Genomic DNA, 26,626 nt, shown 5'->3' with positions numbered 1-26,626 from the left:
TAACACCTGACTACTACCTGACACTACCTCACAATAGCTCTTAACACCTCACTACTACCAGACACTACTTCTTAATAGCTCTTAACACCTGACTACTACCAGACACTACCACACAATAGCTCTTAACACCTGACTACTACCTGACACTACCTCACAATAGCTCACTGTCACTATGGACACCTCACTAACCACATCCCAAGCTCTTGGCTGTGAGGTCACTTCCTGCTGGCCATGACCTTCCTGCAGAAAAAAGCAGCAAGTAATGCTACCTGCGTTTTTGCAGTGTTTTTTTTTTCCAACACCCATTCAAGCCAATGGGTGAAAAAACGCAGCAAAAACGCTGAAAGAAGTGACAATCATTCATTGGACTTTTTTTCACTATCTCGTTGAGCTGGATCCTTTTTTTTTTTTTTGGCTATGATGATCCCTCTCAAGTGATGAATGTAAACGGAGAGTTCAATTAAGAGTTATGTCATAAAATAATATAGTGAGCATAAAAATAGTCCTAACACAGTCTGTAAAAACTGAAGATTGACCTCATTGCAGAATCCTTAGATGATATTCGGAGGTACATCTCTGTGAAAAAGCGTAATTTATTGCACTGAATTCCGGTTAGAAACAATGAGGACTTCTTGATAGAATTCTTCTGGAGCGCTGTCCCAGCCGGTGACAGACGCTCCAAAGCTTTCCCGCTCCAACAGTGCACTAGCGTGGATAACTCACGTTGAGTACGTTCGGTATGTGTAAAGCCGTCAGGACTTTCGTGATGTCAGGGGTCACGTGATGGAATACAGGGTGCGCAATGGACCATTCCTTCCTACTAGTTTTGGAAATGCTTGGTTTGCTTTATCATCAATGATATGGATTGGCCATCAATATAAAATACAGGACACCCTCATTAAAGGGAACCTGTCAGCAGGATTGTGCTGAGTAACCTACAAACACTGCCAGGTTGGTACTGTTATACTGAATACAATGACACCTTGGGTGATGAAATCCATCTTGTGGCTGCTGTTTAATCTTTATTTTCAGTTCTGAGTTAATGATATGCTTGTGCTCTGGGGCGGCCTGTTGGTCTTCATGTGGTGCTCTGCCTAGGTATTCACCAGTATAGCTTCTGACGGGTCACTGATCCCTCAGTGATCTGCCCCCTATTTTACATACAGAATATTCTATATATTGAAAAAAAAAATCACCATCAGCAGGCAGGCGTCTGTGGCGACATCTTGCTAGAGAAAAAAAACAATTTTTGTCTCCACCAAAATGGCGCCGCCTGCGCAGTAGCATATCATTTACTGAAAATAAAGATTAAACAACAACCACAAGACAGATTTCATCAACCAAGGTATCATTGTTATCAGTAAAACGGCACCAACCAGACACTGTCCGTAGGTTACTAAGCACAATCCTGTTGACGGGTTCCCTTTAAATAAAGTCACTACATTACACAGTTTGACATGTAATATTTTAGGACTTCCGGTCTGTTTCATTCATGCATTCATTGATGTGGGGTACTCTTGTTTCAACAATCTCCACTGTATGACAGCAAAATTCTGCAGAAAGCCCCCATACAGAAGAATAAAAGACATTTAGTTTCATTAACTGAATGCTAGGATTTTCATCTGTGGATATTACTGGTTTTTTTTTGCAAGAAATATTTTAGTCTACTGTGAAGCGTCTGACATTTTAGCCATGTTTTAAATGTTACACTGACATTCCTAGCTGCCTGGTTCTGTACAAGATGTGATGTAATACTTCATGGGCTGTATACTGAATAAGTGGGCTGAATGCCTATGTGTCTGATGAACGCCAGGCTCTTTCCCATACTAATCTGGGAGATAATCTCCTGACAGCTTAGTGTACAGGTCTTATTTCAGATCTGACTCAGTAGGATTTGTGAATTTTTATTTACTTAGAGCTTAGATCTGTAGAATGAAAATATTAGCAAATGAAAAATTGTAAAACAAAGAATGCAAAACACAATAAAAGGTGAAGGATGCCCAAATAAAGGGTATAAAAAGGAAATGGGATGGACAACTGTGAACTAGCTTTGGACGGTGACTGAATCTACGCGATTTACGCTCTGCGTGCCGCCATTTTATATATATATATATATATATATATATATATATATATATATACACACACATACACACATAACACACACACACACACACACACACAGTTAGGTCCATATATATTTGGACAGAGACAACATTTTTCTAATTTTGGTTCTAGACATTACCACAATGAATTTTAACCCCTTTCTGCCATGTGAGGTACTATCCCGTCCATGTGCCCTGGGACTTAATCCCCTGGGACGGGATAGTACGTCACAGCGATCAGCAGCACCCACTTGGTGAGCGCCGCTAATCGCGGCCGGGTGTCAGCTGATTATCACAGCTGACACCCGGCACAATGTGTCAGGGGCGGTCACGGACCGCCCCCGACACGTTAACCCCTTGCACACCGTGATCAAACACGATTGCGGCGTACTGGGAGTTAAAGGGAAGCATCGGCAGGGAGGGGGCTCCCTCCGTGCTTCCCTGAGCCCCCCACAGCCGCGCAATGTGAAGCGCTGCGCTGCTGCGGGGGGCTCCATCCCTGCAGGTCCCCGAATCCAAAATGGCGACGGGGACCTTCGGGGGCCTGCAGGGAGCTGGCTTCCTCAGTGCCTGCAAAGCGCAGGCACGAGGAAGCCTTGTGCAGTGCCTGTGACAGATCGCTGATCTGTCACAGTGATCTGTGATGTGACAGATCAGCGATGACAGTTATGTCCCCCCTGGGACATTTAATAAAGTTAAAAAAAAAGTAAAAATAATTTTTAAAAAAATCGCTAATTAAAAAAAAAAAATATATATATATACTGTATATATATTCCCTAATAAATTCATTTTTTGGAAATAACAAAAAACAAAACAATAAAAGTACACATATTTGGTATCGCCGCGTCCGTAACGACCCGCCCTACAAAACTGTCCCATTAGTTAACCCCTTTAGTGAACCCCTTAAAAATAAAAATAAAAAAAGAAACAAAAAATAATGATTTATTATCATACCGCCGAACAAAAAGTGCAATAACGCGCGATCAAAAAGATGCATATATATCCATGGCATCGCTGAAAACGTCATCTTGTCCCGCAAAAAACGAGCCACCATACAGCATCATCAGTGAAAAAATAAAAAAGTTATAGCTCGCAGAATAAAGCGATGCAAAAATAATTATTTTTTATATAAAATTGTTTTCATTGCATAAAAGCGCCAATACATAAAAAACTACATAAATGAGGCATCGCTGTAACCGTACTGACCCGAATAAAACCGCTTTATTAATTTTATCGCAGGCTGAACGGTGTAAACGCACCCCCCAAAAGAAATTCATGATCGCTGGTTTTTGTTCATTCTGCGTCCCAAAAATCGGAATAAAAAGCGATCAAAAGATGTCACATGCCCGAAAATGATACCAATAAAGACGTCAAATCGTCCCGCAAAAAATAAGACCTCACATGACTCTGTGGGTCAAAATATGGAAAAATTATAGCTCTCAATATGTGGTGATGCTAAAACAATTTTTACCATAAAAAGCGTCTTTTAGCGTGTGACAACTGCCAAACATAAAAACCCGCCATAAATAGTAAATCAAACCCCCCGTTATCACCCCCTTAGTTAGGGAAAAATAATAAAATTAAAAGAAAATGTATTTATTTCCATTTTCCCATTAGGGCTAGGGCTGAGATTAGGGTTAGGGGTGTGTTGGGGTTAGGGTTGGAGTTATAATTGGGGGGTTTCCACTATTTGGGCACATCAAGGGCTCTCCAAATGCAACATGGCGTCTGATCTCAATTCCAGCCAATTCTGAGTTGAAAAAGTCAAATGGTGCTCCTTCCCTTCCAAGCTCTGCCATGCGCCCAAACAGTGTTTTACCCCCACATGTAGGGTATAAGCCTACTCAGGACAAATTGCAAAACAACTTTTGGGGTCCAATTTCTCCGTTACCCTTAGGAAAATAAAAAATTGGGGGCAAAAATATAATTTTTGTGGAAAAAAAAGATTTTTTTATTTTCACGCCCGGGCGTTATAAACTTCTGTGAAGCACTTGGGGGTTCAAAGTGCTCACCACACATCTAAATAAGTTCCGTGGGGGGTCTAGTTTCCAAAATGGGGTCACTTCTGGGGAGTTTCAATAATTTAGGTACATCAGGGGCTCTCCAAAAGCAACATGTCACCCGCAGACCATTCCATCAAAGTCTGCATTCCAAAACGTGACTACTTCCCTTCCGAGCCCTGACGTGTGCCCATACTGTAGTTTTCTCCTACATATGGGGTATCAGCGTACTCAGGACAAATTGAACAACTTTTGGGGTCCAATTTCTCCTGGTACCCTTGGGAAAATTAAAAAATTGGTGACTAAAAGATCATGTTCGTGGAAAAATACGATTTTTTTATTTTCACGCCCGGGCGTTATAAACTTCTGTGAAGCACTGGGGGGTTCAAAGTGCTCACCACACATCTAGATAACTTCCTTGGGGGGGGTCTAGTTTCCAAATTGGTGTCATTTGTGGGGGGGGGTTTTCACTGTTTTGGTACATCAGGGGCTTTCCAAACACGACATGGTGTCCGATCTCAATTCCAGCCAAAAACGTCAAATGGCGCTGCTTCCCTTCCGAGCTCTGCCATGCACCCAAATAGTGGTTTACCCCCACATGTGGGGTATCAGCGTACTCAGGACAAATTGCACAATAACTTTTAGGAACCTGTTACCCCTGGAAAAATAAGAATTGAGGGTGAAAAGATCATTTTTTTGGAATAAATATGATTTTTTAAACATACGGCTGTACGTTATAAACTTCTGTGAAGCCCTTGGGGGTTCAACGTTCTCACCACATATCTAGATAAGTTCCTTGGGGGGTCTAGTTTCACTTGTGGGGGGTTTCCACTGTTTAGGTACATCAGGGGCTCTCCAAACGTGACATGGCGTCCGATCTGAATTCCAGCCAATTTTGCATTGAAAAAGTCAAACGGCGCTCCTTCCCTTCTGAGTTCTGCCATGCGCCGAAACAGTGGTTCCCCCCCACATATCAGGTATCAGCGTACTCAAGACAAACTGCACAATAACTTTTGCAGTCCACTTTCTCCTTTTACCCTTGGTAAAATAAAAAAAATTGAACCTGAAGTATTTTTTTTGCGAAGTTAAATGTTCATTTCTTTTTTAAATATTCAAAAAATTCCTGTGACGCACCTGAAGGGTTAATAAACTTCTTGAATGTGGTTTTGAGCACCTTAAGGGGTGCAGTTTTTAGAATGGTGTCACTTTTGGGTATTTTCTATCATATAGACCCTTCAAAGTGGCTTCAAATGTGATGTGGTCCATAAAAATAAAATGGTGTTGCAAAACTGAGAAATCGCTGGTCAACTTTTAACCCTTATAACTTCCTAACAAAAAAAAATTTTGGTTCCAAAATTGTGCTGATGTAAAGTAAACATGTGGGAAATGTTACTTACTAAGTTTTTTTGTGTGCCGTATCTCTGTGATTTAAGGGCATAAAAATTCAAAGTTGGAAAACTGCGAAATTTTAAAAATTTTCGCCAAATTTCCGTTTTTTATTTACAAATAAAAGCAAGTTACTTGAATGAAATTTTACCACTAACATGAAGTACAAAATATGTCACGAGAAAACAATGTCAGAATCACCAGGATCCATGGAAGCGTTTCAGAGTTATTACCTCATAAAGGGACAGTGGTCAGAATTGTAAAAATTGGCCCGGTCATGAACGTGCAAACCACCCTTGGGGGTTAAGGGGTTAAACAAAACAATTCAGATGCAGTTGAAGTTCAGACTTTCAGCTTTCATTTGAGGGTATCCACATTTAAATTGGATGAATGGTTTAGGAGTTTCAGCTCCTTAACATGTGCCACCCTGTTTTTAAAGGAACCAAAAGTATTTGGACAATTGACTCCAAGGCTATTTCATGGACAGGTGTGGGCAATCCCTTCGTCATGTCATTCTCAATTAAGCAGATAAAAGGCTTGGAGATGATTTGAGGTGTGATGCTTGCATTTGGAAGGTTTTGCTGTGAAGGAAACATGCGGTCAAAGGAGCTCTCCATGCAGGGGAACAAGCCATCCTTAAGCTGCAAAAACAGAAAAAACCCATCAGAGAAATTGCTACAACATTAGGAGTGGTAAAATCTACAGTTTGGTACATCCTGAGAAAGAAAGAAAGCACTGGTGAACTCATCAATGCAAAAAGACCTGGGCGCCCACGGAAGACAACAGTGGTGGATGATCGCAGAATAGTCTCCATGGTGAAGAGAAACCCCTTCACAACAGCCAGCCAAGTGAACAACACTCTCCAGGAGGTAGGCGTATCAATATCCAAATCTACCATAAAGAGAAGACTGCATGAAAGTAAATACAGAGGGTTCACTGCATGGTGCAAGCCACTCATAAGCATCAAGAATAAAAAGGCTAGACTGGACTTTGCTAAAAAAAAAAACTAAAAAAGACAAAACAGTTCTGGAAGAACATTCTTTGGACAGATGAAACCAAGATCAACCTCTACCAGAATGATGGAAAGAGAAAAGTATGGCGAAGGCGTGGTACAGCTCATGATCAATAGCATACCATATCATCTGTAAAACACGGCGGAAGCAATGTGATGGCTTGGGCATGCATGGCTGCCAGTGGCACTGGGTCACTAGTGTTTATTGATGATGTGACACAGGACAGAAGCAGCCAAATGAATTCTGAGGTATTCAGAGCCATACTGTGTGCTCAGATCCAGCCAAATGCAGCCAAACTGATTGGTTGTCGTTTCATACTACAGATGGAGAATGACCCAAAACATAAAGCAAAAGCAACCCAGGAGTTTATTAAAGCAAAGAAGTGGAATATTCTTGAATGGCCAAGTCAGTCACCTGATCTCAACCCAATTGAGCATGCATTTCACTTGTTAAAGACTAAACTTCAGACAGAAAGGCCCACAAACAAACAGCAACTGAAAACCACCACAGTGAAGGCCTGGCAGAGCATCAAAAAGGAGGAAACACAGCGTCTGGTGATGTCCATGAGTTCAAGACTTCAGGCAGTCATTGCCAACAAAGGATTTTCAACCAAGTACTAGAAATGAACATTTTATTTACAATTATTTAATCTGTCCAATTACTTTGTCCCTTTAAAAACAGGGTGGCACATGTTAAGGAGCTGAAACTCCTAAACCCTTCATCCAATTTTAATGTGGATACCCTCAAATGAAAGCTGAAAGTCTGAACTTCAACTGCACCTGAATTGTTTTGTTTAAAATCCATTGTGGTAATGTCTAGAACCAAAATTAGAAAAATGTTGTCTCTGTCCAAATATATATGGACCTAACTGTACATACATACACATATATATATATATATATATATATATATATATATATACACACACACATACATATATATATATATATATATATATACACACACACACTGATGCAATTACATGTAGACTTTCAGTGTCAATTAAGGTGATTGAACAAAACTATCCTTTGAAACGTTTAGGAATTACACCCATTTTTCTACAATACCTCCTCAATTCAGGGGATTCAAAGTAATTGGTCAAATTATATTTATAATAACCAAAATGATAATGTTTAATACTTTGTAAAGAAGAATCCATTGTAGGCAATGACTGCCTGAAGTCTGGAAGCCATGGACATCACCAAACACTGGATTTTCTCCTTTGTGATGCTTTGTCCGATGGGCGGGGCTTATTCAACTGTTCCCCCCCTTCCCTGTCTTTCTCTACACAAGAAGAAATGCATAGAGCAAGACAGGGAGGGGTGGGAGCAGGTGAATAAGCCCCGCCCAGCGGACCGGACAGCGGCAGTTTACATACATCTGAACCGATATAAAAAAGGTATTTATGCATGAAAGGTGCGGGGTCAGGGGGAAGCAAAAGTACTAAGAGAATCCTTATGTGACACACAATTGAATGATATCATTATATGATATCTCAAAAAAAGGGGTGACAGATTCCCTTTAAGTCTAGAAGATGTGTGTCTAATATGCTTATAGTCCTCTTGAATTTGATTTATTATTAATGCTTGAGACAGCTTTATCAGTTAGGCTACTTTCACACTAGCGTTTCCTGGAGCTGCGGAGGGATGCGTACGACCACCATGATGCTCCGCCCCCTGCCGCGCCTCCTCCGGTCAGCTCCGCCTATGGGCACATGACGCTGCATGCGGCCTGCATACCCTATCTTTAGCATTGGGTACGCAGGCCGTGCGCAGGTATGCGTTTGCCGGCGCATGCGTCCTTTTGACGGTGTGCTGACCTGCGCCAAGCGAACCGTGTTGCATTTTGGTGCGTTCGGCGCACCGTCAAAAGGAAAGTAGCCTAATATGTTTTGTGTTTGATACTGAAAATTCAATAAAAAGAGTTATTAAAAAAAAAAAAAAAAGGATTTTTTTTTTCAGTAAGTTTTGGGTTATTAGCCATCTGTACTAAGAAGTGTCATCCAATCAACCTTGCCATATTTAGTTGAATCTGAGTAGAAAGTATAGTCATGTACAATTCAGAATTCATCCGTCGGCTTTGTCTTCAGTCACATCACATCATCAATAAACACTAGTGGCCTGGTGGCACTGGAAGCCATGCATGCCCAAGCCATCACATTGCTTCCGCCATGTTTTACAGAGGATGTGATGTGCTTTGGATCATGAGCTGTTCCAAACTATCGCCATACTTTCTTCGTCCCATCATCTTGGTACAGGTTGATCTTCCTTTCATCTGTCCAAAGAATGCTTTTGTAGAACTGGACTGCGATCCTTAGATTTTTTGGGGGGTAAAATCTAATCCGGACTTTGTATTTCTACGGCTGATTAACGGTTGGCATCTTGTGGTGAAAACTCTATTTCCTCTCATGAAGTATTCTCTTCATGGTAGAATTAGATACTGAAACACCTACCGCATATTTTCGGATCATGAGACGCACCAAGGTTTTAGAGGAGGAAAAAAAAATGACGCAAAAAATGCGGTCAATTCTGTACTTAATATCTCCTATCCTAGTATACATGGTCCCTTCATCCCCATCCTGGTATGCATGGTCCCCTTATCTCCATCCTGGTATGCATGGTCCTCCCCTCATCCCCATCCTGGTACGCATGGCCTCCACATCCCTATCCTGGTATGCAGGGACCCCATGTCCCTCTTGGTACGCCTGGTCCCATCCTTATGATATGCAGGGACCCCATCTCTGTCCTGGTATGATGGCCCGCATCAGAAAAAAAAAAAACACCAACCATTATACTTACCTTCCTGTGCTCCCTCACAGCATCTTGTTCCAGTGCCAGCAGCTGATTTATGCCTGTAAGCAGCGCATCTCAGGGACGTGAAGCGCCGCTTACAAGCCGAGGACAGCTACTCTAATACTCACTGCTCTCCACACCGTGACTATGTGCGTGTAGAGCAGTGAATTTGCATTGCTCTTAAATAGAAAGCACAGCGTTAGCCGCAGCCGCCGGCTTCCTGCAGCTGCCGGGCTTTCACGTGTGCCGCTAATAAAGGGAATTAATATTCTCTGCATTCCACACCTATGGAAGTGGGGAGCAGTGAATATACATTGCCTTAAGTAGCGAGCAGAAGCGAATGCCCAGCGGCTACAAGAAGCCTGCTGCTGAGGTGAACAACATGTCTGCTATTAAAGAGAAATGAATATTCACTGCATTCCAAGCCCATGGGCATGTAAAGCAGTGAATATTTCTCTTTAGCAGTGGGTACAGGAGTTAGCCGCAGCCACCGGATCCTGCTTCCTGTGATGTGCGGCTCTACCGCTCCCTGACCGCCCCACCACAGCCAGAGCAGGTACATCCAGAATATAAGACGCACCCTCCATATTCCTCAACATTTTTGGAGGGGAAAAGTGTGTCTTATAGTCTGAAAAATACGGTACTTCCTGGAGAATGTTCTTCCCTTAGGTGGATGTTGTGAAGCGGTTTTTCCTCACCATTGAAAGGATTCTGTGATCATATACCACTGTTGTCTTCCATTGATGTCCAGGGCTTTTTGAGTTCCCAAGCTCACCAGTGTGCTGTTTTTTGTTTTTTTGCAGAAATGTACCAATCTGTTGATTTTGGCACTTCTAAGGTTTCTACTATCTCTTTAATGAACTTCTTTTTTTCAGACTAATGATAGTCTGTTTCACTTCAAAACTGTATCAAAGGCCCCACCATGGCTTTCATCACATTTGATGGGAAAAATTGTGTGTCAAAACAACAAACACCATATATACATTATAAGTCAATAGGGTATAACAGGCGCCATTGGTAAGCAACTAGTCTCTCTCAGTGTTGTGGTTTCTGCTTTTAACACAAACTATCATACACATCTATACAGAACCTTGTAATTCTCTGATGAAGAGTTTCAACTGTAGAAAAACTTTATACTTTCAAGAACAAGACCTTGTACTTCAGAAAACCTAAGGATGGATGAAGCACTGAAACTTATAAAGACGGACAAATAGAACCATTGGAAAACAAGAGAAGGTACGCATAGGACCAATATGTAAAACTATAAAATTAGGGAGTAAGCAGATGAAAGCTCAATTTACTTGGTTGTGCTAATATAGGCACAACTCTGTCAAGTGCCTTATGTGCTGTCAGATGTCCATATTTGGTGGGCTGAAGGCAGTTGTGGCTCTGCCTAGGAACAGTATGAATGTGCCAATTTTCCCAAAGGGAGCTGAAGGACATCGAAAGGGGCACACTTGACCAGGGATGAATCACGCTCACATCCGATGAAGGAAAGAGGATTCTTAGGGTATGTTCTCACGTTCAGGATTTGCTGCGGTTTTGACACTGTGTATTTATGCAGCTCCAAACCGCAGCGGCCAGCTGTTGAAGCATAGTGGATGGGATTTCTAGAAATCCTATGACCACAGATGCCTGCGGATCAGCGGCAGAGACTGACATGTGGCACTTCTTTTAGATATGCAGCATGTTAATTTCTATTGTGGAAACGCTAATCTCCGCAACAGAAATTTCGACAATAGAATGTATGGGACACGGTGAATCCGCATGGTTTAGGGAACACATGGGGATTTACCTGGGTGAATAGAAAGCAGCGTTTTGGACACAGCAAAAATACGCTGCACCCAAAATGCTGCTAACTCCTGATCGTGGGCACATAGCCTTCATTATTGAAACATCAGTCAAAAACACGACACATTTTCGATCAATCAGCTTTTTTCTTTCAAATGATAAGACTGTACACAAGTAATACACATCCCTGACCTAGTGCACCTTTTTGGATGTTCCCCAGCTACCTTTAGGAAAATTGATGACTTAAGAAAATCTGACATAGACTTATTTAGGAAAACGTCCCAAAACTTATTATAAGAGTTGACTCTGGGCTTCATGGAAACACTCTCTTTGCTCATAGCAGCAAAACTTAATTCAAGCTGTACAAAAAACCACCATGGTTACTTACCGGTAGCCGGTTTTTCCGGAACCCATGACAGCACCACATGAGAGAGGGATCCGCCCCGCCAGGACAGGAACCTACTGAGACATAAGGGGCGGCACCTCTCCCCCGCTTCAGTTGGGTTACAGAGCATTGAGAGGACTTCCCGGTTAGTTACATGTTTATCCAACACCACAACACTCAAAACACCCTACTAATTGTGCACACCATACAGTGAAAAAGGGGGGGAATGTACGGGTGCTGTCATGGGTTCCGGAAAAACCGGCTACCGGTAAGTAACCATGGTGGTTTTCCCTTCACCCATGACAGCACCACATGAGAGATTTTTGGAGACTTCGAAACACCTTAGGGAGGGACCACCGCTTGCAGCACCCTTCTACCAAAGGTTAAGTCAGCAGAGGAGGATAGATTTAATCTATAGTGCTTAAAGAAGGTTGAAGGTGAGGCCCAGGTAGCGGCCTTTCAAATTTGTTCGATTGATACCTCTGCCTTTTCAGCCCAGGAGGTCGCCACGGCTCTGGTGGAATGAGCTTTGATGCCGTCAGGAATCGGGATACCACTAGCTGAATAGGCTACACTAATGGCTTCCCTGATCCATCTAGCAATAGTCCCTTTTGAAACCCCATAGCCTTTCCTGGCACCCTGAAAAGCTACGAATAGGGACTGTGACCTCCTCCACTGGCTAGTGGCAGATATATATTCTACAAGAGCTCTTTTAACATCCAGACTATGGAATTTTTCCTCCCCCAGATTTTTTGGATTTTCGCAAAAGGATGGAAGAACAATTTCCTGACCCCGATGGAAATCTGACACTACCTTGGGCAGATAACTGGGGTCTGTTCTTAACACTACCCTATCCTGAAAGACTTGCGTATAAGGAGGATTTACTGAGAGAGCCTGTAAGTCGCTTATCCTGCGGGCTGATGTGAGGGCTACTAACAGGATCGTTTTTAGGGTCAAAAACTTTAGGGGTAGCTGATGTAATGGCTCATACGGTTCTTTTGTAAGGGCTTCTAACACCAGGTTTAAATCCCAGGGGGCTATTCTAGGTATTGGAATAGGTCTAGCTCTATGGCAGGATTTAATAAATCTGGCTATCCACCTATCTGATGCCAGTTTGCAATTGTAGAGCGCCCCTAGTGCCGACACCTGAACCTTAAGTGTGTTTACTGCTAACCCCATCTGCAACCCAGATTGTAAGAACTCTAGGATGTCACTAATCGGAGGTTCTTTCCCTAACGGCTTACCCAAGAACTGTAGGAACTTATCCCATGTTCTGCCGTAGATGTTAGTAGTCACCGGTTTCCTGCTTTTTTGCAGAGTGGCCACCAGCCCAGGGGAGAACCCCCTATCTATTAAAAGCGACCTTTCAAATTCCACGCCGTCAGATGGAATCCTTTGACCTGAGCGTGTAATATTGGACCCTGAGCTAGTAGGTCCGGGATTTCTGGCAGAACCCAAGGATCGGAGAGGGACATCTTCCGTAGCAGAGCGAACCAGGGCCTTTTTGGCCAAAATGGAGCTATTAGAATCACCCTGGCTTGATCGTTTCTGATTTTTCTTACCACAGTCGGGATCAGAGCTACTGGGGGGAACGCGTAAGCCAGTCTGAAGTTCCACTGGATGTGCAATGAGTCCACTGCCCATGGGTTTTCCCTTGGGTTTAGAGAGCAGAACCTTTCTGTTTGCCTGTTGTGCTTGTTTGCAAAGAGGTCTATCACCGGTTCCCCCCAAAGCTGAATTAACTTTTGAAAAATGGATCGGTTTAGTGCCCATTCTCCTTGCCTCAGGGTATTGCGACTCAGGAAATCTGCCTCTATGTTTTCTGCCCCTTTTATGTGTAGGGCTGTCACGGAGTGTAGGTGATCCTCTGCCCTGCTCAGAATGTTTGTTGCTGCATCCATTAAGGAGTGTGATCTTGTCCCTCCTTGGTGGTTGATGTATGCCACTGCTACCTTGTTGTCTGACATGATGCGTACATCTTGACCCTGGAGTAGCGGAATGAAGTGGTTTAGGGCCTTGCCCACTGCACACAGTTCTCTCAGGTTGGAGGATGCCTTCCTTTCTTGAGGTGTCCAGGAACCCTGACCTATGAGGCCCCTTAGGTGTGCCCCCCACCCCGAGGAGCTTGCATCTGTTAAAATTATATCTGTCGCCTGTCTGTCCCATGGTATTCCTAAGGTCAGATTTGTCTCGTTCAACCACCAGTTGAGAGAGTCTCTGGTTTTTAAGGAAAGCTCCAGCTTTCCTTCCAAACGCCCTCTTAGCGATCTTTGTGCTCTTAGTATCTCCCACTGGAGTTGCCGGGTGTGAAACTGAGCCCACCTGACCGCCGGAATACAGGATGTTAGGGTACCTAGCAGGGACATTGCTTTTCTTAATGTCATACATGGTTGGTTTCGGCCTGCCAAGGCCAGATTTTGCACCTTCTCTATCTTGGACTCTGGGAGCAGACACTCTTGCCTTTCTGAGTCCAGTATAAATCCTAGGAAGGTCTGTTTCTTTAGGGGTTGTAATTTTGATTTTTTGAAATTGACTATCCACCCTAACTCTTGCAAGGTGTTGATCACCTGAGTCAGCTGTGCTGTACAGTGGTCCTCTGAACTGCCCACTATAAGAAAATCGTCCAGGTATGGTATTATGACCGTATCGTGAATCCGGAGAAAGGCTGTCACTTCCGCTATGACCTTGGTGAAGACCCTCGGGGCTATGGATATGCCAAACGGAAGAGCCCTGAACTGAAAGTGCCTTAGTGTGCCCTGAATATAAAGCGCTACCCTCAGGTATTTCTGGTAATCTGGATGGATAGGGATGTGGTAATATGCATCCTTTAAATCGACTACGGCCATGAAGCAATCTTGATGTAGCAGCTTCACTGCCGTAGTTACTGATTCCATCTTGAAGGTCGGGTTCTTTATCCATAGATTGAGGCGTCTGAGATTTATGATTGTCCTGAACGACTGATCCGGTTTTTTTATTAGGAAAAGGGGTGAATAAAACCCCTTTCCTTCCTGTAAGCGTGGCACCTCGGACAGTACCCGCTTGTCTATCAGGCTCAGGATTTCTGTTTCTAAGGCCAGTTGTTCTTCGGTCATCTTCCTGATAGGTGTGATGACGACCACGGATTTTGGCTGACGAATAAAGGGGATTTTCAGGCCTTCTTTTAGGATGCTCAGAATCCAGGTGTTGGAGGAGATCTTTTCCCAGGCCTGGAAAAAGAGTGCCAATCTCGCTCCTACTGGAATACTGGCGTCACTGTGGTGACTTTTTGGAGGTGGAGGTGCCTCCACCAAACATAAACCCTGATTCTTTCTTCTTTTTATCCTCCCATCTTCTCCTGTCAGCGGGAGGACGTCCTCTATTGAATCTTCCCCTCCGAAAGGGCTGTCTCCTCTGATCCATAGGGAATCTGGGGAAGCCTTTTTTCTTATCGCCTGCTTTCTCCAGAATATCATCCAAGTTTTTGCCGAACAGGAATCGGCCATCGCAGGGGAGAGAGCACAATTTGGTCTTGGACTGAAGGTCACCCGGACAGCCTTTAAGCCATAACGCGCGTCTAGCAGCATTTGATAGTGACGCTGCTCTGGCTGTTAATCGCATAGAGTCCGCCGAGGTATCTGCCAGAAAAGCCGCTGCCCCGTGCAAGAGATACATGTCTGATAAGATCTTCTCTCTTGGGACCCTTGACGCCAGCTTCTCTTCTAACTGCTGCAGCCAGATCATGAGGGAGCGTGCCGTGCAGGTGCCCGCTATCGCCGGCTTAAGACCTCCTGCTGTTGCTTCCCATGCGTGCCTCAAATATGAGTCCGCTTTTTTGTCTAGCGGGTCTCTAAGAACCCCTGCGTCTTCCAAGGGCAGGGCCGACCTTTTGGAAGACCTGGACACCGCTGCATCTATTTTTGGGACTTTGTCCCATATTTCCGTATCCTTGTATTCAAAGGGGTATCGCCTCTTAGAAGCAGATGGAAGGGCCCCCGATTTTTCAGGCTTTTTCCACTCCTTCTCAATAAGCGCCTGGATTTTCGCGTTTACTGGGAAGGTTCGTTTTTTCCTCTCCTGAAGCCCCCCAAACATGACGTCCTCTAGGGTTTTGGCCGCCCTTTCTTCCTGTAGGCCCATTGTGGTTCTAATGGCCTTTAGGAGGGCATCTGTATCTTCTACAGGGAAACATGGCTTACCCCCTGTGTCACTATCTGAGGAGTCTGAGGAGGATGATTTTTCCGCCTGAGATGATACTGATGCGGAATCTGAGGGGGAACTAGGGAAATCCTTCCTGCTTTTTTTCCCTTTTTTCAATAAGGACTTAATTGAGCCTTCCATTTCTGACCTGAGGGCAGATATTAGATTGGCTGCGAAACTAGGTGCTTCCTCCGCCATAGTTCGCTGAATGCACGAAGCACAGAGATCTTTTTGCCAGTCTCTTGCTAGGGGAGATTTACATATAGCACAATCCCTATTGTTCTTCTTGCTTCCTGCTTTTCTGGGCCTTTCCGGATTTGGAGGCTGCGTCGGAGCACCTGACCCGCGCTCTTTGGACCTTGAGGAGTGCCCCGACCTGCGGCTGGGGCGACTGCTGCTTGAATGGCTTCCATGCTTTCTGCCAGAGGGCTGTGAGGGAGGCAGGGACGCTGAACGTTCCTGCTCGGACTCCATCTTGCACCGCCGATCTACCGCTGTCTTCCCCTTTAAATCTGCATGCCTCCGCCTGGTGAGCGTCTTCCTCCCCTCCCCCCTGCGACCGCCGGCCCAGCGCTTCAGAAAGCCGGCCGGCGTCGCACCCGGCGCCATTACACCGTCGCCTTCTGCTGACGTCAGCCGGCGCACCCAGCATTCCAAGCGCCGCTGACGTCAGCGGCCGGAAGACGCCAGCGTCTCTCCCCTGCCACGGGGATCGAGATGCGGCGTGCGCGAGGGGAGGGCGGCGCGGTGGGGGCTTCCCGGAGCCACCGGGATCCCATCCACGCCCGCACGAACCCGGAGCCCCAGGGACCCCGGGGACTGCGCTTCCAGGACCCGACGGCCGGCGCTACAGGTAAGCTACCTGTTCTTCCCGCGCCGGGACGGGCCTGGGTCTTCTTTCTCTTCGCCCATGACAGGCACCGCCACAGTGGGATTCCTTCCAGGACAGGAACCCAACTGAAGCGGGGGAGAGGTGCCGCCCCTTATGTCTCAGTAGGTTCCTGTCCTGGCGGGGCGGATCCCTCTCTCATGTGGTGCTGTCATGGGTGAAGGGAAAAACATCACTGCAAGGGTAGGGAAGGTTAATAGTACTTGAGTACATTACAACAACATTTAGTGAGTTTTTAAATAGGCTCAGTTGATCAATTAGTTAACTGCTTTCCGACCAACGACTGCACATAAACGGCACTAGCTGTGCACTAGCTCTGTGTAGCGCCGACGTTTATGAGCAGTCGGTGGTGTCGCAGCGTTCAGGACCCCCAGGGCCCTGCAAAAGCTGCGATTCCTGTGCAAAGCTGTAGCTCGGACAGGCGACATCATCGGGACCTACGGTAATTGGATCAGGTTCCAATGATGTTAACCCTTTGATATCTTCTAGATGTCATGATCATGGCATTTAGAAGATAGCAGAGGGAGACTACTACTGTACTCACCTCTCCGACGCCCCCCCCCCCCCCCCCCGTTGTCCCTGCAGCCGGAGGTCATGTGATGACTTCCAGGTCTGCCTGCTGCAGTGGCTTGTTAGACTCAGCCAGCAGCTGAGTCTAACAAGCAATCTGCCTGTGTGACACTGTCAGGTCTCATACAATGCAATACATCAGAGAAGCAAAAGTTGAAGTCCCATACAGAGACTAAGTAAATAAAAAAAAAAAAAGTAAAAAAAAAGTTTTAAAAATATCAAAAACAACAAATCACAAAATAGTTTGCCAGTTCTGTTCACCTCTGAGAAGGACACTGCTGAACAGAGGCCAGACGGAGTCCAACGTAACTCTGCTGCCTCATTATAGTGAATGAATCCCTGAGGAGTTTTACTTGATTCACGTCACTCAAGATTTAGATGGAAACCCCAAAATAAGTTGTCGGCGTAGAGCGCCGGATAAGTTTGATTCCAAACATTATGTAAAATGTTCCCAATAAAAGCTTCACCTCAATCCACAAAAAAGCTAGTCCTCACTCAGATCCGTCATCTGTTCACGGAAATATAGGGGGCTTCCACATTACTGGTAGTACAAAGGCTCTGGAAAAGCATTATGTCTCCTCACCCGCCAAAAGAAATTCTCCGCTCCCAAATTCAAATGTCCTCTCCCTTCTGAGCCCCAGTGTGTCTAAACCACATATAGCGTCAATATGTTTGACATTTCTGTAGTGACAAGAGCCCGCCTAATTCACGGGTGCATGTCTCCAGAAGGACGGGCTGGGCATAATGTACTGGTGACTGCAATGTACTGGTGACTGCAACGTACTAGTCGCTACAACGTACTGGTCACTACAAAGTACTGGTCACTACAATGGCAGTTTGCAAATTTCACTCAGCAACATTCACTGCTGCTTGTTTCTGGAAAACACTATGGAGTGAAATCATCACTACACCTGTAGATAAATTCCCAAAGGGATGTAATTTCCAAACTAGGATCACTTGAGGGGAGATTCTGTCTTTCTGGCATTTAGGGGCTCTTTATATGGAGTCTGGAAACTATTCTATAATAATTTGTTCTCCAAGAGTCAAATAGCGCTCTGTCCTTCCAAAGTCTTGCTGCGTGGCAGTACTGTAAAGCCACATATGGGGTATTGACAAGTTCAGCAGAAATTGTGTGACACATTTTGGCACCATTTTTCCTATTTCCCTGTGTGAAAATGTAAAATCTGGGGCTAAAACAATTATTTTGTGTTAAAAATGTAATTTTTTCTTCACTGCCCAATGGTATAAAATCTGTGGTGTCAACATGATCCCTGCACCCCTAGATGAACTCATTGAGAGGAGTCGTTTGTAAAATGGGATCAATTATGGGGGTTTCTGCTGTTCTGGCACCTCAGGGGCTCTGCCAATGTGACATAGCGTCCTGGGGCTAAAACAATTATTTTGTGTTAAAAATGTAATTTTTTCTTCACTGCCCAATGGTATAAAATCTGTGGTGTCAACATGATCCCTGCACCCCTAGATGAACTCATTGAGAGGAGTCGTTTGTAAAATGGGATCAATTATGGGGGTTTCTGCTGTTCTGGCACCTCAGGGGCTCTGCCAATGTGACATAGCGTCCTCAAACCAGCGCAGCAAAATCTACACTGTAATATGGCGCTCCTTCCCATTTGAGCTTTGCAATGTGCCTCAAAAGTAGTTTTCGACCACTTATGGGGTATTAATGTACCATGAGAACAGGAGGAAGTGCCCCCACGTGGTGCAGTCGCATTCGCGCATGCGCCAATGTCACTGATAAGCAGCACATTTGATTGGTCCATTTGTAATACATAAACTAGCCCTGAAATGACTCTAGACCATGCCTTCTGACGAAGACACGGCAAAACGTGCGTAGAAGCAGCAAGTTGGGGTCCATTCACTCACTAATTATGTAGGTATTAGCCCATGTATTTGTATGTTATACTCTTTCTTCTTGCACAGCAGGCACTTTAACTTTTTTATATTGTATTCAATACCAGTCTCCATCTCATATGAGAATGCATGATGCTGCTATGGAGATTTTGAGCTCACAATAGATCCCTCTGTTTACATTGAATTTGCACTTTACCTTCATGTTGCTATGAAGTTTCTGAGCTTATAATAGACTGCTTTTCTTACATTGCATTTGCACTTTGCCTTCATGCTGCTGCTTGACTTTTTCTACGATTATTAACCATTTGTTTGGACATACCTTATTATTATTACCCCATATAGTCCTGCTTTTTGGTAGTGTTACTTTGTTTAATGATTTTTTAATATTTATGTATACTAATAAAAAAAACTTTTTAATGGATGAATATACTCTCTGACCCTCTCATTGATTTAATACCTTTAGTAGGGCCTTTCTGTGTTAATCACATGCTGTTCTGGCACTTCAGGGTCTCTGCCAATGTGACATAGCTCCCTCAAACCAGCTCAGCAAAATCTACACTGTAATATGGCGCTCCTTCCCTTTTGAGCTTTGCAATGTGCCTCAAAAGTAGTTTTTAACCACTTATGGGGTATTGATGTACTCAGGAGAAATTGCATAACAAATTGCACTGTTCATTTTCTCCTATTACCCTTTTTGAAAATTGCAAACTTGGGGTCAAAGCGACATTATAGTGTAAAAAATAGTAATATTTCATTTACTCAACCCAATTTTAAACACGTTTGTGAGGGTTAAACATACTCACCACTCCTCTAGATGAATTCCTTGTGAGGTGTAATTTACAAAATGGGATCACCTGTGGAGGTTTTTGCGGTTTTGATATGTCAGGGGCACTTCAAATGTGACATGGTATCGGCAACCTATTGCAGCCAAAATAGATCTCATTCTCTTTCCATTCTCATTCTCCCAAGCAGTTGTTTTTCAACAAATATGGGGTACCTGCGTACTTTGAAAAAATTGCACAACAAACTTTGTTATCCCTTTTCTCCTGTTATCATTGTGATACTTAAAAAAAAAAATGGAGCTGAAACAACATTATTGTTGGGAAAATGTTTTTTTTTTTTTTTCCTTCTTAATTTTCACGTCTCAACATTATAAAATTCTGTGAAGCCCCTGAGGGTTCGAAGTGCTCACCACACATCTAGATAAAGTCCTTGAGGGGGTCTAGTTTCCAAAATGGAGTCATTTGTGGGGTTTTTCTACCGTTTAGGCACATCAGGGGCTCTCCAAACGCGACATGGCATCGGCTATTGATTCAAGCCAATTTTGTATTCCAAAAGTCAAATGGCGCTCCTTCCCTTCCAAGCCCTGCCATGCGCCCAAACAGTAGTGGTTCCTCCACATATGTGGTATTGGCGTACTCAGGAGAAATCGCACAACAAATTCTATGGTGCATTGTCTTCTGTTATCCTTGTGATAATGGAAAATATGGCGCTAAAGTAACATTTTTGTGGGAAAAAGTTAAATGTTCATTTTTTCCTTCCACATTCCATTAATTCTTGTGAAGCACCTGAAGGGTTAATAAACTTCTTGAATGTGGTTTTGAGTACCTGGAGTGGTGCAGTTTTTAGAATGGTGTCACTTTTTGGTATCTTCTATCATACAGGCCCCTCAAAGTCACTTCAAATATGATGTGGTCCTTAAAAAAAAGGTTTTGTAAATCTTATGGAAAAATGAGGAATTGCTGATCTAATTTTAACAATTATAACTTTGTAACAAAAAAAAACCATTATGTTTCAAAAATTGTGCTGATGTAAAGTAGACATCTGGGAAATGTTATTTATTAATTATTTTGGGTGGCATAACTCTCTGGTTTAAGGGCATAAAGATTAAAAGTTTGAAAATTGTGACATTTTCACCACATTTACAATATTTTCAGAAATAAACGCAAGTTATATTGAACAAATTTTACCACTTTCATGAAGTACAATATGTCACGAAAAAACAATCTCAGAATCAGTGGGATAAGTTGAAGTGTTCCAGAGTTATAATCTCATAAAATGACAGTCAGAATTGTAAAAATTGGCCTGGTCACGAAGGCGAAAACAGGCTGTGACGCGAAAGGGCTTAAACATCTGGAAAAGCCACACTTACATAAAAATCAGAACACTAACTAAATAACTTTTAAAAGGTGCAAAGTCAGTAATTGAGAGGAATTCACGCCAGAAAACTGGTGAAAATACAATGATGAATTAGGCTCACAGAACTGAAACAAAGAACTGGACACGATTTCATCATTTGCAATTTTTTTTTTATAAACTATTTTAATTTTTTTGTCTTGTGGAATTTGCTGACATTTATTGCACCAAATCAAATCAAATAAGTGCACAAGGTTCATTATTATGGCACACGGTCAATTTTTTTCTGTCATTAAAGGTGTTATCTGATTGGTGGGAGATAACCCATCTACGGATCAGCGGTTCCACGCGTCAGTGGCGGGTGAGCATGTCACATTGCGGAGCAGCACTGCTCCATGAACTAAATAGTGGCCGCAGCCTGGTACTGCGCATCCACCCCCAATTCGAATTAATAGCAGCTCCACAGCTCAGCACATCCGTCCGCCGTTGTTACTGGGAACACCTGATTTGCAGGGTCGCATGTCCCACCATCACTAATCAGATATCGACTCCCTATGTAAAGGATCAATATAAAAAAGTCCCGGACAAACCCTTTAACCGTTTTTGCAACTGGATAACAAAAAAGATGCAGCTTTTTCAAAATGTAGTAAACTAGGCCATGTTTAAAAAAAACACGTGCATAAAACCACACCAGGGGGTAACTGGAGTAGAGTCGCAACTGATGAATCAGCCGTAAATATCTAGAATTGCTAAACTCCGCCCACAAAACAAAAAAACAGGCGGTCTCAAAATAAACTTCAACAAGGCGCTAATTGAATAATAATTTGGTGCAAACAAAAAAGGCAAAGCCCCTCCCCCCCCAAGAAAAAAAAATGGCAAAAAAACAGGCTCAGAGGAAGTGATAAATCGAGGCCTAACAATTCTGCAGAAAAAAACTCATCTAGGTGGAAGAGATCTTCTCAAAGGTGGCCTTCTGGGGAGATCTCACTATATGCATGCTGCCCATAGCAATTAGATTTCTTGCATTTTCAAAAATTAGAAGGTGATGGATTGTTGGCGACAACACTTTCTTCGATCCCTTTTTGGTATGATTTCTACTGAATGTGTTCACTAGACAAAAAAATACAGCTAGCGGCACAAATTAAAGGGAACCTATCAATAATAATAATAATAATAATAATAATCTTTATTTATATAGCGCCAACATATTCCGCAGCACTTTGCAATCAACCAAAAAAATGCAGTTAACATGCAAATACGGGGTTAATCTGCAGGTTGATAGCGTTACTAACCTACTTGGCACATGCAAGGAGCGAACTCTGGGGGAGAAAATGAACTTTATTCTCCCAGGCAGCGTTCTAGTTTTCAGTTGCCGCTCCCGTGACTATATCTGGAACACTGCCAGGGAGAAAGAAGTTCATTTTCTCTCCGCAAGAAAAAATAACAATCCAGTCAGTCAGTCTCCCTATCATACCATCTACTTCCTTATTTCGGGGAAAAATGTTGTTTAGATTTTTTAATATTAAATTTGGAGTTTAAATCCTTCCGCGCCGCAAAATACTGTGTTGGATGACCATAAATAGGTCTATATCACACTCCGTTGACATCCCTTTTGAAAAACTTAAAAGGGTATCCCAATCTCCAAGATCCTATCCCAATATGTAGTAGGTGTAGTAATAATAATAATAATAATAATAAATAATAATAATTAATAAATCCAATTAGAAATGTAGTAAAGTTTTCCTGATTCACTATGTCTCTTTCCTCAAGTGCAGGGCACTGCAGGACCATTGCGCCAGAATCGGAGGAGAGTATAGGAGTTATTATTTTGACACACAGGGGGAAACCTATTGATTTAAAAGGGGTAGTCTGTGTAGTGGCCAACACCTTTAAATATTTTAACTTAATGGAAACCTATAGGGAGGGAGTGGTGTTCCCAGAAAACATCTTTAAGGGAATATTTAGTATAATTATTTTTCACAAAGGGCGGTCTTTGGCATAATTAGCTAGTGTCAAGGCCGTAATTCGCATGCCTCCCAAGCATCACCCGACTCACCATGGCCACTGTGCGTCTGTGCTGCCTTTTCGAGTTGCCTTTTCAGCACTCCTCGGCACCAGAATGCAGCTTCCATTTTTTCTTAGGGGGTGTGGCTGGGCTCTGCACGAATTTAACCTTGCTGTGTCCTGCTGAGATTAGGTTACCTGGCCTATCTCGTGCCAGAAGGATCTATATTAGGCAGCTCCTCCCACCACTCTTTGTCCGGACGTTGGTTCCTAGTTAACGTGACTGCTAGTGTCCTGTTTATATTGATTTTTTTCTCAAGTAGATTTTTATTCAGGAAAAACATCAGGATACAAATTTTTCAAAAGTAATCATTTTTACATATTAACACCCCCGTGTACTAACAACCCCCCCCCCCCAAACCCTATTAGACCGCTTGTATTGTCCATAAATTCTTCATCTGGAGAGAAAAATTAAGGTTAGTAATATCCTTCCACTATTCGTGACATTACAGGTAGCATCTCACATGTTCAAGGTGCCTCCAGGCCCCCCCAGCATATATCCGAGACCTTAACCAAACTCCAGCCAAGGAATCCATAGCTTTTCATATAGCGCCAATTTCCCTCACCCCCTTTTCTAGCATAATGGTATTTTTCACATATTTAAGATATTCTCCTCTCATGGGCGGCTCCTCTTGTATCCAATTTCTCGCAATCACTTTCCGAGCCATATAGAGTAGTCTGGCTATTGCTGTCTTCATAGTATTTTCTACTATAATCTCATCCACATAACCCAACAAACATACCACTGGATCCTTTGGAACCACACATCTGTACGCTCCCTCTACCCGACAAGACCAACATCCAGAAAGAAAACAACATCGGGCACGTCCACATCATATGAAATATACCTGCACCTTCTTTTCGGCATCGGAAAAAATCCAGACGTTCTTAGACCAGCCTTGAACAGTACATCCGGGGACTTTTACACTATGTGTATTGAGACAATCTATACAGCTCACTCAGCGATAATTTTGTGATCCTCCCCAGAGCGGATTCCCATCTCTCATCCTCCAAAGGGCCCAACTCACCCTCCCACTTGGCCCTGGCGCCAATTGGGAATTTCAATAGGAAAGCATGCAACAGATCCCCATACAAAGAGGATATAACCCCACTTGTAGACCCCTTCCCACATACATACTCCAAGACAATATCCCCCTGTATTTCAAGATTGTAACCCTTACACTGAGCTATAAATACGTGCTTCATCCGTGCATAGTGGAACCCACCTGAATCTCTGAGCCCAAGTTCCGATTGTAACTGAGAAAAGGATTTCAGTCCCTGTGGGTCCACAATCTGGAGAACAAAATGGATCCCTCTATCCTGCCATTCACCCAGTCTTCCCATGCATCTGCATTCTGGTAGATTAATATTATCCCAAATTGGCGAGAACCGGGTCAGGCCAGTAACCCCCCAAATTTGTTTAACCCTTCTCCAAAGTTTATTTATCAGAGATAATGTGGGGAATTGTTTCCCAAGCACCCACAGTGAGCCATCCTCCAAACATTGTACCACTGGACACGGATTTGTCAGTTTTTCCAAAATGTGTTGAATCCCACCAGAAGTCGCTTCAAGCGACCACCCTCTCAAGTGCTAGCACTGGGCCGCAAGGAAATATATTTCAGGATGGGGCAAGGCCAGACCCCCATTATCTTTAGGGCGTTGAAGGGTTTCCAGTCTAATACGAGGGTGTTTCTTCCCCCATACCAATCCCCTGAACAGGACGTTTATTTGTCTAAATTTCCCCTGAAATATCCAGACAGGTGCATTATGCAGAATATACAAAATTTTGGGCATCAGAATCATTTTAATTAAATTAACCCGGCCCACTACAGACAAGTGCAACTTAATCCAAGCTCCTATTTTCGCCTTGAGAGCATCTAACATGGGGGTCAGGTTTTTATGCAAATAATCTGTGATTGGCAGCGATACCCATATTCCTAAATACTTAAATTGATCCACTACTTTAAGCCTGCCCTCCTCTACTGTTCCCCTTAAACCTTCCATCGTGTCGTCTATTGCAAACAATCCCGACAACCTCCCAAACCCTTCAATAAGTTGTATGGCATTACCCAACGATGCTTTTGGGTCACTTAGAAATAGCAAGACATCGTCTGCGTATAACGCAATTTTTTCCTCTACCAGGCCGTATTTGAATCCGGAAACCTCCCTTGATTGCCGAATTTTGGCGGCCAGTGGTTCCATCGCCAGCGCAAATAAAAGAGGGGAGAGCGGACACCCCCGCCTCGTCCCTCTGTGAAGTTCTACCGTGTGTGATAGCATTCTATTCATTCTTATTCTAACCAGTGGTTGCGTATATAATAACCAAACCCAAGAAATAAATTGTTGGCCGAATCCCAAATGAAGCAGGACCTGCCATAAATAGCTCCATTCCACACTGTAAAATGCCTTATGGGCATCCAACGATGCCACTACCCTCTGGCCAGAGTTATCGGCTTGCAACTGCATATTCAAGAAAAGCCTTCTCAGGTTGACAGCGGTAGACCTGTCAGGCATGAATCTAGACTGGTCTGGGTGTACTAATTTAGAAATAACACCCGACAGCCTAATCGCCAACACCTTGGCCAGGAGTTTAACATCCGTTGTGAGCAGTGAAATTGGTCTATATGATTCTGGCATCTGAGGATCCTTATCTTCCTTTGGGATTACAACTATTATAGCTTCTCTCATAGACAACAGCAGGATCCCCTTACTTCTGGCCTCTTCCAGCACCACTTTAAGTTTTGGTATTAACACCTCTTCCATCCCTTTAAAAATATCCACTGGAAGCCCATCCATCACCGGTGCTTTCCCTTTCGTCATTGACCCCAGGGCCCTTCTCAACTCCTCATCTGTGATGGGAGCCTCCAGACACTCTCTGTCCTAATTCTCCAGTCTGGGAAGTTCAATCCCCTCTAAAAAAAAACAAAAAAAAAAAAAACAACATAGTGTCCTCAACCGACGCTCCCGCCCGAGAGGAGTACAAATCTGTAAAATTCAGCGAAAACATTCAAAATGTCCGCACTTTCCGACACTCTAGTGCCATTCCCCCGAAAACAGAGAATGCACATGTGAGGTACCCCTCTGGGCCGAAGCCACCAGCGACAACATGTGTCCCACACTCTCACCATCTTGATAAAAAGCCAATTGCTGGAATTCCCTTCTCCTTTCAGCTCGGTTCAGGAAGATTTTATCTACATTCTTTTGTGCAACCTTCATTCTATTTCTAGCTTCCACCGTGTTGAGAGTCACCATTTCATCCTCAGCTTCCTTTAACGTATCGCTTCCTTCTCCAGCTGCTTTGTCTTTGCCTTCATCTACTAATATCTCTAAATATTAACCCTCTCAGATACGCCTTCATAGCATCCCAAACAATAGACATCTCAGCGCTACCCTCATTAAAGGTAAAATACTCCACCACCTCCCGTTGTATTCCCTCTAGATCTAAGCTAT

General features: G+C 43.6%; 1 protein-coding gene across 5 annotated transcripts in view; it reads right to left on the bottom strand.

Moving 5' to 3' along the window:
- The window catches only part of TPST1 (tyrosylprotein sulfotransferase 1), a 182,630-nt gene that overhangs the window by 50,861 nt on the left and 105,143 nt on the right, over nt 1-26,626 (bottom strand). The window contains exon 3 of one of the 5 annotated variants that reach the window (XM_073558933.1): nt 5,581-6,132. The exons of the other annotated variants lie outside the window; for them this stretch is intronic. Within the exon in view, the coding sequence (XP_073415034.1) occupies nt 6,012-6,132 (121 nt within the window). The 3' untranslated portion in view covers nt 5,581-6,011. Of the gene's footprint in view, nt 1-5,580; nt 6,133-26,626 lie in introns of those variants that run through there. 5 annotated transcript variants of the gene reach the window in all.

The sequence above is a fragment of the Dendrobates tinctorius genome, unplaced genomic scaffold (genome assembly GCF_039654945.1).
Source record: "Dendrobates tinctorius isolate UK_male_01 unplaced genomic scaffold, ASM3965494v1 ptg000263l, whole genome shotgun sequence".
NCBI classification, from domain to species: Eukaryota; Metazoa; Chordata; class Amphibia; order Anura; family Dendrobatidae; genus Dendrobates; species Dendrobates tinctorius.
This window is presented reverse-complemented; position numbering and strand designations above follow the sequence as displayed.